General features: G+C 39.3%; 3 protein-coding genes across 3 annotated transcripts; all 3 read right to left on the bottom strand.

Annotated features, from left to right (window-relative positions):
* Positions 1 to 265: 265 nt before the first annotated feature.
* On the bottom strand, positions 266 to 2,950 carry cyba (cytochrome b-245, alpha polypeptide; the record flags this gene model as incomplete). Its single annotated transcript, XM_083900507.1, has 6 exons — positions 2,836 to 2,950; positions 2,526 to 2,595; positions 1,878 to 1,952; positions 1,708 to 1,791; positions 1,479 to 1,560; positions 266 to 451 (listed from the first exon to the last, which is right to left on the bottom strand). Exons 1-6 carry the CDS (start codon positions 2,891 to 2,893, stop codon positions 266 to 268), a joined length of 555 nt encoding a protein of 184 aa, XP_083756633.1. The 5' UTR covers positions 2,894 to 2,950.
* A 949-nt stretch (positions 2,951 to 3,899) lies between these two features.
* Positions 3,900 to 7,347, bottom strand: mvda (mevalonate (diphospho) decarboxylase a). The gene is made up of 10 exons (XM_083900786.1): positions 7,183 to 7,347; positions 6,895 to 6,965; positions 6,248 to 6,362; positions 6,013 to 6,159; positions 5,609 to 5,808; positions 5,254 to 5,328; positions 4,870 to 5,088; positions 4,655 to 4,770; positions 4,456 to 4,564; positions 3,900 to 4,354 (listed from the first exon to the last, which is right to left on the bottom strand). Exons 1-10 carry the CDS (start codon positions 7,250 to 7,252, stop codon positions 4,274 to 4,276), a joined length of 1,203 nt encoding a protein of 400 aa, XP_083756912.1. The 5' UTR covers positions 7,253 to 7,347; the 3' UTR covers positions 3,900 to 4,273.
* Positions 7,348 to 8,051: 704 nt separating this feature from the next.
* On the bottom strand, positions 8,052 to 11,158 carry pdcd5 (programmed cell death 5). Its single transcript, XM_083900851.1, has 6 exons — positions 10,983 to 11,158; positions 10,105 to 10,145; positions 9,913 to 9,974; positions 9,730 to 9,821; positions 8,734 to 8,805; positions 8,052 to 8,611 (listed from the first exon to the last, which is right to left on the bottom strand). The coding sequence occupies exons 1-6, from the start codon at positions 11,046 to 11,048 to the stop codon at positions 8,564 to 8,566; spliced, it is 381 nt and encodes a 126-aa protein (XP_083756977.1). The 5' UTR covers positions 11,049 to 11,158; the 3' UTR covers positions 8,052 to 8,563.
* Between the last annotated feature and the right edge of the window lie 29 nt (positions 11,159 to 11,187).

Raw genomic sequence — 11,187 nt, 5'->3', positions numbered from 1 at the left:
TACCTTTACCTAAGGTTAAGGATAAGTGGTACAAATTGATGTAGTATAGATCGACGCATGCACTTTACCCATCGTCCTTTGAATTCTCGAGACGATAAACACATTTACCTGCAGGTTGAAGTATATTGAGGTATAAAGGCGTGGACAGAACATGGTGTCCAGTCAACGTTAACTAAAATGTGTCCAGGATCGCAGAACTTCATCGTTGAGGATCTCAGGCAGTCACTGGAAGCCAAAAAAGACAGGACGGGACCACTGGACCGGGTTACTCATCTGCAACAGGGATGGGGTTGTCATAGGCCGCTCCCTCCAGGTCGTCTATTCGTTTCCTGCGCATCTCCAAGGGAGGTCTCGGAGGTGGATTCTGAGGAGGATTCTTCATGCTGTCCATTGGCTTTCGAACTTCCGTACGTGGAAGAATGGGCACCCATTGTTCGCCGCGGATCGCTGCCTGTAAGAGCGAGCAGATGACAAGAAATAAATTAATTCATTTAAGGTTAAAGCTGCAGAAAAACAGCGGATTGTTCCGTCTTATCCCTAGGTCAATACATTATGTGAATATGCCACAGATAACCAGAGTGAATATCTCAATCTCTGAAACACTACACCCATATTTACTTACTGAGCTCATTGACCGACTTTCTTTACCTTTTTTAGGTTGCTTTTCAACATAGAAAGTTGTAACCAATGCTGTAATAGGGACATTTTCACTGAGAAATACACACAACCATAGCCGCTAATCAACCAATAGAAACGCCCTCTCTCCGTGATTGGTCAAATGTTATTATTATTATTATTATTATTATCATTATTATTATTATTATTATTATTATTAATAATAATAATAATAATAATAATAATAATAATAATAACATTCGCCAGAGTTTGTTTGTCTGTTAGTTAGCAACATAACTCGAAAAGTCACAGACGGATTTGAATGAAATTTTCAGCAAATGTCCGCAATGGGACCAGGAACATGTGATTAAAATTTGAGTGTGATCTGTACATGCCATCACTGGTTACAACACGATAACGTTATGGTCAGAGAGCATTATCATGTCTGACCACCCTGCCGGCTACTTATTATTGTTATTATTAAAGGTTCCTGTCATGGGTGAGTTTTTTTCCCCAGGATTGGGAGCCGAGTCTAGAGAAGGTGCAGAAGTTTAGTTCTCTCTGATCACGCTGAAAGATTAAAATGGCATTTATTAATCAACCACACTAACTACAGTTTGAGCGCGTCTGCACACCTTGACTCTCATCATGTCATGTATCATTAGTTCCATTTCATAATCTTTATGACATCATTTGCCAGCTATAGAACAGTTAAGAATCCAGTCACACCCCTGACTGTCAGCTTTCATAACAGCGTGTCTCAATTGAGGCACCAGTAATGACAAACCTCTTCCTTGTTACCATCAGCCAGTCACTTCCTACTGAGAACTGTATCAGAGTTCTGAAGAATGCTACCAACTTACTGCAAGGTAGATGAGGCTGGCAATACCGAGGCAGACACATCCGAGGACAGTGGCCAACATGAAACCTCCGGGTACACAAATTCTAAGGAAGACAGAGGGAAAATCAGACACTTTGAGATAACAAAGGTTGACAGGTTGTTTTTTTTTTCTTTTGCTGCAGAGCTTAGCTGTCAGTGACAAGAATGCTGTTGAGCAAAAAAGTTGGAGGTGGCTGTCGGCGTTAACTCACGCAGCGTGCAGAAACGCTCGGACATAGTAGTTCCTCGTCACCGGTCCAAAGGCTTTTACACACACAGTGAAACAGTACTGACCCCTGAGGGGAAAAAACGACACATATAAAGATGTCTTGAAGATCATTATGTTGCAAAAAATATTAAAGTAAAAAAAAGAACATCTTACGGTCTCTCCATACTGGTTCCCTTTGACCTTTTGCTTCTGGGATACTCAAGAAGGCACACAAACACTCCAGCAGCACTAGTTATCTGTCAAGGCTGATTCACTGTCTCTAATATGACCTCAGTGTCAATTTAAAATCAACAGTAGTCCTGACTAGGTACAAGAGCTGTCAAACAATTGACCAAATTTACTTACTTTTCTCTTGAAACTTATTTCTACTCTTAGTTATCTGATTTAATAATTATGTGAAAGACTCAGATCAGCTTTCAATCACACTATCATCACAGCAAATCTTTGCAGGACGAAGACAAAGTGGTTTATTTAGTTTGCATACTTTTATTGGAGAGCATTTCCTGATTCTATTATAAGCAGAATTTCAGGATTTTCCACTCTTTTCCCCCTCTCTCTCTGTGTTTTTATCCCTGTTGTCATTTCCTGACAATCCTATTAGCTCTTTGTAATATGGTATTTGAAATATAAGGACAAAAAAAATACACATTATATATTACATTTATGGCATATCATCTCATATCATATGACAGAGCCATATATAGGACACCACTAAAGTCAGACAAATAGAACTCAATGAGACAAAGATCATATATATAGTTAGCTATAGGTATGGTTTCTGTTTAAAAGTATAAAGGATACACAGCATATGCAGCAAACTGCCAGCCTCTGAACTGTCCAGCCACCCCCACAATGCCTCCAGTGAGGAGAACTGAAAAGAGGAAACAGGAAGTTAAAATAAAATAAGAAACTATTTTTAAAACAAAAGCACAAATGTAAATGTAAACCTTTGATGGCATAAAGAGAAGTGAGCATTGAAAGTGATGCCAAGAGAGGTGACTTTCAAGATGAACACATTTCCTGTATGTATCTTATATCTTATATTATGCCCTGAAATGAAGCTAAAAGTCAGAACACAATCACAGGTTTGTCATCATTTTAATATACTCACTGAGTCCTGAAGCCAGAGCCTGCTCATTGGCCCACATCGCCCACTCGATTTTCCCCATAGTGTTCACTTCAAGCAGCAGCTTCTCTGCGCGAAAAACCACACTTTACAAACTCACTCGCGACTTCTGATTTGTCTCAACGAGGAAGAGAGGACAACAATGTAGCTCTGAAGTGTGTGTGGGGTGTGTGTAGGTGTGCTGCAATTGGGGCGGGGCTTAAACGGACCACTCCCCCTTTTGAGTCGGAGGGAGGGGGCGCCACGCAGGTAAATAAACCTGTTCTGTCCATTTATCTACATATGTAATCTATACATACAAAATGAATAACTACAGTCATCAGTTGTCCAACTATTTGATAGTTTAAACAGGTTTTCCGATTGTTTAGGTTCTTAAATGTGAATATTTGCTGGTTTCTTTGCTCCAACTAACAAAGAAATAATGAAAGCTGCAACATTTTGGTTTGTGGACAAAGCAGGAAGACATTTGACGTCATCATTTCGAGGATTGGAAAACAAGTTTTTTCAACATTTTATGGACCCAAGGATTACTCGATTAATCAAGAAAGTAATCAACAGATTCATCGATTATGAAAAGAATTGTTATTTGTAGCTCTAATTTTGTTTACATGAGTTCTGATTGAATATTCTATTAATATTCCTCTTAAAGTCTGATTATGATGGTTATTCTACCATTGCTGTGAAGACTCATTACAACCCAGTAAAGACATAAACATTTGTACATAGTGTGATTAAAATCGCAATAATCTGAAACTTAAGAAATACCTTATTCTGGTTAATGCTGTTTAATCAGTACATGGCACCCTCTTATCGACTGTCATTGAATGGAATGGTGCTGTCCATGTAAACCTTTACTGAATTTTCTGTGTGAAAATAAGAAATATGTCACCAATTTCGTAGCCAAAGGAAAAAAAGATTATACCATATAATTAACATTTATTTGCCGTTTGCACCAACCCTGAAATATAAAATATCAACTGCATTATTAAAAATATTAAAACATGAACATTTGTATAGACTAAAATATATTTTATTCAAGTTGACAGAATAGAATGGAAATGATAGGTACAATGTGAAAATGTAACTGTGGAGGTGGTGAAATGTTTTTTATGCTTCAGTGCACTGCTCAAAAGCACAGTGGCAGTGTTGGTACTCAAATTTATCTGTGCATGTGCACGTCTGTGAGAAAACCCTTTGGTTACACTTGACTACCATAGATGTTCAAACACATTAAAGACACCTTAGACCTCTTTGATGTATGAAGGGAGAGAAATATAAATACCTCGTATAAAATATTAAAAGAGGTGAAGGCCTGAGGTGTTTTTGCACTTTATAAAATCTCATTTAAGAATTTTTTTTTCTTTCTTGTATGTCAGATTGTCTCTTATGAATCTGTGCCATTTTTCTTCAGGGCTGCATGGCATCATGCGGTTATCTTCGGCAAACCATCAGGTCCAAGCAGATGCTGAGAAGAATCCTCCACAATGCAAGGGCCTGGTCCAGCCTTGAAAACAAGACGAGACAAGAGCTGATTTTACCAAGCAAAAGACTCGACCTCTGCATGTGTCTGTGTGTTAATAACTAAAATCTTGTGTTTGGCAATACCTTCGTGCTAATCATGTAGCTTATTCCCTTTGGCATGGGCTCCAAACCAATAGCCTGCTCTAGATCCTCAGAAAGAGAAGCACAATCAACAGGAAGGCCCTTGATAAACCTGCAGAGAAGGAAAAGTCACATGAGATGAATTTATTTTGTAAAGATAAAGAGAAGGAAATCTTGGTAAACCTGGTAACCGAAAACTCACTGTCCTCCGTTGGTATCTGGGGGAAAGAAATGTTGAACCACCTTGACAAACTCAGGAACGTGTTGCTGCAGAGTGAAGATTACAGCGTTGGGCCCTGCATCAAAAGTGTAGGCCACCTTAAAGGAAACAAATGGTGGTTATTATATAAAGAAGGGGAGTTTTTTTTTGGCCACATCATCCAACAAGAGCTGGAACTAAACAGTGAATAGGCTCACCCTGGTCTCTCCATAGTGCCTGTTGTATCGATGCACCAGGTTGATGACCTGTCTAGACACGTGATTGAGGTAAAAGATAGGAGGGTATGTGTCGAGGCAGGTGGCATGGAACTGGTTGCTGTCCTTCATGGTTAGTTCAGCGAACGCAGTGAAATCCTTTCTTTTTACTGCGTCGATCATCTGTACCATCCGGTCCGGGACGACAGACTCAGCCCGGTGCTACACACAGAGAAGCAGTAGACACAGAGCCTCGTGAGTTTTAGGTAATTGGGTTTAAATGCAGCTTAACAACCAACAAACCAGTAACCTGAAGATCTGTTATCAACCGTACTGACAATAATGTTAGTACACTCGATAAAGCAAGTTGCAGGGTGAATTAATTACCTTTAAGAGACAGCTGGTTTGTACACTGGTTTGCATCCCAGAGGTGCTGCCGACTGGCTTACGTTCAGCACTGGCCTGTGACAAAGAAAACCTGATTTAACTTATATTACCAGGGTATTTTTATATTATGTAAAGGCCTGCATTTAAAGTACAAGTCAAGTTACAACAGCTTACTTTAGAAGTGGACTTTTATAAAACAGCACAAATACGCCAGCACATTATTGGATCACATTTTCCCACAGGCTATCCATTTATCGACATATATAATTGTATCATATTTAACTAAGAAATCAAACAGGTAGAATGGGGTAATATGGAAAAAGAATCACACACAAAATCACATAATCCGACCTACCACAAGTACAAGGATTCTGAGTTCAGGCCAGTAATTCTCTGGCTCCACCTGCTGGGCTACACTGTCCTTGCCGTCATCTTCTTTTCCCATGATCCACTGCACAAAGCCACCATAAATACTTCTGCATGCACTGCCTGAGCCTTGCCGAGCAATTCCAGACAACTCTCCTTCCACGCCGTACGTCTGGGCCAGAGTGTAAACTACAACAGTGAGACAACAGAGACACTGATGAAGAGCATGTGTATAAAATCATGATTCATTTAAATGTATAGGTATTATTTGTAATATCGTTTGACCGCCATTCTGTGCTGAAAGGAAACTGTTTAGTTCTGATTTAAAACAAAAGCAGTGCTCTCACATCAGTAGTGAATCTTTAGTCAGTGAAACACTGCAAATACGCTCACCTAAGCAAGCGAATCCAGCAGCTGAGGAGGCAAGACCTGCAGCAGTGGGGAAGTTATTAACCGAGCAGATGTGGACTCTGTGTGACAAACCATTTGAATTCAAACCAGGGTCCCCATCATTACGCCTTTTCCGCGCAAGTCGTCGAACTAAATGCAGAACAAACAAATCATTTACTTCAACTATTTACACCTCACAACGTCCTTTCTGAGGAAAACCAAAACGGACAATACTCACTCTCTCTGAGACAGGACTGTAGCCTCGGGTGGGTTATATCCTCCTCTTTGCCATTGAGCCATATTCGATCCTCCTGAAATGATCTGCTTGTTGCAACTGTTGTGGTTGTTTTCAGCTAAACAGAAGTAGTAAAGTGCAAATGCATTACAAACGTAGAGTCATATTATCATTGATATTATGTCCAGTGTGTGTGGTAATGCATACTTAAAATGCTGTCAAATAAAATTATAACACTCCCCTGCAATTAAACACATTAATGCTGGTGTTAAAAACACATTTAGAACCAAATTTATGGAAACAAATAGAGGTTGAATATGACTTGTGACACCCTCTAGTCGTGTCACAGCAGCTTGGACTTAGCAGGGGCAAAGCTGAGCAACAGTGGGATTATCTCAATGACTAGCCCCTTAACCTACCTTTAACCATCATAACTAAATGCCTAACCCTGACCAAAACCTAATTTTAACCCTAAAACCAAGTCTTAACCCTCAAACGGCCATTTTACTGGCCTAACCATAAGCTTATCTTCACCTTAAAATGTAAGAATTTACATTGTGGGGACTAAGTAAGTCCCCATAGTGTTCCCGTGTAAACACATTTAAGTCCCCACAACATGAGAAATACCTGGAACACACACACGTACATACCTGGTCTTGGTGTAATGTGACACTCAAGGATGAGTTGATGGGAAGAATCAATTCTTCATCTCTCTTCCCCCCTGAAAAGTGTAGTCGTAGTAGTTACACACACGGTATTACATGCTATAACATGCTAAACGTATTTAAAACGGTGTGACTGTGCTTTCTGTATGACACGCCATTATTTAGATTCAACATACCTTAGTCAGTATTCAAGAAACACACGTACGTACGTTTAAAGATGATTAATTAGCTTGAAGCTATACAGACCTGGTCAACAAGGCTAAACACACTTACAGTATTTGATGACAGCTATGTTCACAGGAGCGGTGCATGTGACGATGTTCAACCGTTCCTCCTCGGGCATAGTTGCACATACAAAGCGACGTTTACACACGTTTAAAAGAGTAACTTCACGCTTAAAAGAGTAACTTCACGGTTAACGCCAACACCGTTGGGGGGCTTCTCTCTCGACAGCTCGACAGCTCAACAGCTTCCCTGTCACCAACTCAACCTTGCTGCAGCAGTTTCACGTGTCTCTCCTCATTGGCTGGCGCTGAACACGTGACTGAGACGGCCGCCAATCAGAGCCGAGTACTTGAGACGGAACAGACGAGGCAACCAATGAGAAATCATCTGACCACGGTCGTACGAAAATGAGGCAAGAACAGAGACCCGCCCACAAACTGAGTGTTGCGTTTGTGGTGTTTTGAGTCAGAAAAGTCGATAAAATAATCACTTTATGGACAAATGTAAGCTTGTCTGACCGAGGTATTTCACATTTTCTGTATTTTAACGCAAAGCCGTAATGATAAGACACAATATTTCGTTTTTTTCTGTGTATAAGAAATTCAATTTGAATGTTTGTTAATGCACCAAAAACATCAAATTCGTCGTGTGTGGATCATCGTTTTTTAAAAAGAACATTCAGTGTCCTCGAAGGACCAATTCATTTTCTGGTAGATGTAGATATTTGATGACAATGCTATACTATATGTCGAGTGTGCAGTTTTCATATTCACATGCATGAAATTCCTTCTATTTCATTTATTAGTTAGATGCCTTGTTGTTTTTTACATTTTTATTATTAATGTTCAGCAAATTGAAACATTTCCAAAAGACTAAACACTTCATGTTATAACAAGAACAATACACATGGATTTAAGGCTTCTTTACTTTTTTATTTTTGTAAACTTTGACAACACAAGGCCAGCAAAAGGAAAATAATGAAGTGCCTCATCCAGAGCTGATAAGAAATTGGCCCCGCATTGAAATCGATGACTAATCAATGATGAGTCTAGATAAAATGCATCAACGGTATGTTTTGCGTTTCGTCTAGCCTTTCAAATTCGAAGCACAAAGTAACAACGGTGAAATGAAAGAGTAACTACTGTGAAGGACAAGATGAGTAGCACGTTGCTGCTGTTGTCTGGGGCACAACACAAGCAGGGCAAATTTATAATCGATTAGAAACACATCACAATACCGTATATTTGGCACTGTGTGTATTGTATCCCCACCACTTATGCCACAATGTCAAATTCATGTCCTTGTTTTCCCCCTCTTAATGTGAAGCTTCCAGAAACACAAAGAACTTGTGTAGCATCCCAAGACTCAGGAAGCAGAGTCCAAGTAAAGCATATCCACACCCGATTTCTTGGCTGATTCCAATAGAAAGTTAGTCGTCAAACTCGTCGTCTGAGTCCATCACCTTCCGTCTGTTAAACTGTCAGAGGATTAAAAAAAAAAAAGTAAATTAAGAAAGACACATAAGGTAATAATATTATAATAATGATAATAATAATCATCATCATCAAACAAATACAAAGACATTTAAGTTGAACTTACTTTGACAGTTGTCTTTTTATCTGTTTGCTGACTGACTTTTTCGAGGATTTCGATCAAGCCTGCTTCTGAAATCTGACAAAAGAAATTCTGTAAGTTGCACTGCTACCATGTGTAACAATATCAAGGTTTTCAAGTCCAAATTCTTTTTGATTTTCACTGATATCCACCTACGTGTCAGGATAGTTTAACACCAATTAATTGAGTGCACAGGGCATTTCAGAAGCCAGCGTTTGGGCCAGGTGCAGAATTGTGCAAATTGTACTTTATAAGGTTTGTCACATTACGTGTGAACCATCACATTCATTTTATTTTAAATGCATAAAACCTGGTGCTGGAGGCATCTTTCTACAGCAGAGCAAAGTATGTAATGTAGGCTGCACCTAATAACTATTTTGACAGTCGACTAGTCAGACGAGTCGACTATTCTGAGAACTTTAAAAACTTGTTTGAGTTTAATATACAACCTCGAAGCTAATCAGACTGAGGGAGTTGCCAAGTTGTCCAGCAGATGGCACTGCCACTGCCCATGTCACATGGGTGGACACAAACAAATAGAACTCTGATGATGATCATTACACTAAAGAATCTAAAAAGTGATTTCTGGGTGCATATCTTTTTCGTCACTTGTGGCAGAAATGGATAGAAAGCTTAATTAAATTAAAATATCAACTGATCATTTCACGTCCACCGTCATGGCTGAGTCTGTAGTTGCTAAAGGGATGGTGACTTGGTGCAAGTCACTTGTGATTTTTAGGATTCCAATAAGCTTCCAATGCAAGTTACATATTCGAAGGCCACTGTAGTTTCCACATATGCTTAGAAAGGGAGGGGTAAGTGGTTTGTTACAATCTGCAGTCTAACCATGAGATCTTAGTTGCATCAGCCATTTTATTTTTTTGGAATCCAGTGACTTCTCAAAATATTTGAAACCAATGCCCATCCCCACAGAATATAAACAGTAGCACTTTGAGCACAACAGCTTATTCTTTTTTATACCTTTCCTCCTAAACTCCCCATTCGAGCCATTTGAATGAGATAGTTTTCAACTGCATTGGCCTTCTCTGGCTTCACCAAAGCAAGATTACTTACTGAAAAAAAAAAGGAAAAAGAGAACATGATTAATTAATGGAGAATCTCAACAGGATAAAACATACATATACAGATTATAAGCACACTTACATCTGGCACGGGCAGACTGGTCAAGAACCTGGGCCAGTATACTGTTCCTCATGTCAGATTCTCTGTAAACGTAAAGTAATAAAACATTCTCACATTAGCCCCAGACACTGCAATTGATTTATGGTGACAAGAAACATCTGAAGCACCAGCTTGCTGCAACAGGTTTCAGCTTATACAGCTTGTATTGCTTACCTTTGTTTGGCCTCCTCTGCTTGCTGACCCTTTGAAGCATCCTGAAACAATAGGAGAGAACAACATGACAAATATATTAGTTGGATTAAAACTATATTGATGTTCACTCTTGCCTTTGTGGCAAGAGGACCAGGGTTCACAGCCCAGTCGAAACATGGGCCTTTCTGCAAATTGGATACTCTAAATTCTAAAATTGACTGTAGGTATGAGTGTGAGAGTGGATGGTTGTTTGTCTCTATGCGGCCCCCCATTGTGTTTGAGTTATAGATTTTTAAGTGTTATTTTATTTTTAATTTTGCCCAAATCAGTCAATTTATATTGCATAGCATAGTCCCAGCATACCATACCAGTAATAGTGATATTAAAAATTAAGGACCATCTCATAACATAGTAATATTACATTTCCTGTTTTTATTTTGCTTTATAATCATTTGTGTGTGTGTGTATATATATACATACACACATATATATATATATGTGTGTGTGTATGTGTACACATATAGTATAGAGTATACATGCATCGGTCCTGCATTCTTGCCTAGCAGAAAACTAGTAATAAAAAATAATCCCATAATAATCTCTTCTGACATTATCACTGATGCACTACTGTCTGTCTCATTTAGCAAATGTAAAGCTATCACTTAAATTATGCTAATTTTTACTGTAGTTAATCTAACACGAGAACGGGGATTATATGATTTATTTACATTGGCCTCTGGTATTAATACTAATATAGAAATACACATGAATGTTTCAAGTGTGAAAGCCACATTAGTTGAGTTGTGGTGGCTGATTTAGCAACGTTAGCTAGCACACTGAGCTCAGCATCTCCATATACGGTGGGCGCTAACACGCTCCCGGCTCATGTTTAGCCTTACCCCATGCTTTGCCTGTAGTTCCGCCATTCTCTGCCGCCTAATCGCATCTAATTCGTCGTCTGCCATGTTTTACAACAGCGCGGATAGAGAAACAGAATAAGATAAAGACTTGAAAAATCACGAACTCCCTTTCTCAACAGAGCCAAGGCCCACCTAGCTCAAGGAAGTGTAATCAATGTGGATAGTACCGATGCAAGAGCAGGGC

This window comes from Microchirus variegatus (assembly GCF_963457635.1).
Source record: "Microchirus variegatus genome assembly, chromosome: 14".
NCBI classification, from domain to species: domain Eukaryota; kingdom Metazoa; phylum Chordata; class Actinopteri; order Pleuronectiformes; family Soleidae; genus Microchirus; species Microchirus variegatus.
The sequence above is the reverse complement of the archived record's forward strand: the minus strand, read 5'-3'. Positions and strand labels throughout refer to the sequence as shown.

What these genes read in the sequence shown, in the direction of transcription:
- pdcd5 (XM_083900851.1), bottom strand. Translation starts at nt 11,048, where the DNA reads ATGGCAGACGACGAATTAGATGCGATTAGGCGGCAGAGAATGGCGGAA. An exon ending in GCAGAGGAGGCCAAACAAAG is followed by an intron (nt 9,975 to 10,104) that starts GTAAGCAATACA and finishes TTACGTTTACAG; the next exon opens with AGAATCTGACATGAGGAACA. An exon ending in CCAGTCTGCCCGTGCCAGAT is followed by an intron (nt 9,822 to 9,912) that starts GTAAGTGTGCTT and finishes TTTTTTTTTCAG; the next exon opens with TAAGTAATCTTGCTTTGGTG.
- mvda (XM_083900786.1), bottom strand. Translation starts at nt 7,252, where the DNA reads ATGCCCGAGGAGGAACGGTTGAACATCGTCACATGCACCGCTCCTGTG. An exon ending in TCAGAATCCTTGTACTTGTG is followed by an intron (nt 5,329 to 5,608) that starts GTAGGTCGGATT and finishes TCTTTGTCACAG; the next exon opens with GCCAGTGCTGAACGTAAGCC. An exon ending in CCAGATACCAACGGAGGACA is followed by an intron (nt 4,565 to 4,654) that starts GTGAGTTTTCGG and finishes CCTTCTCTGCAG; the next exon opens with GTTTATCAAGGGCCTTCCTG.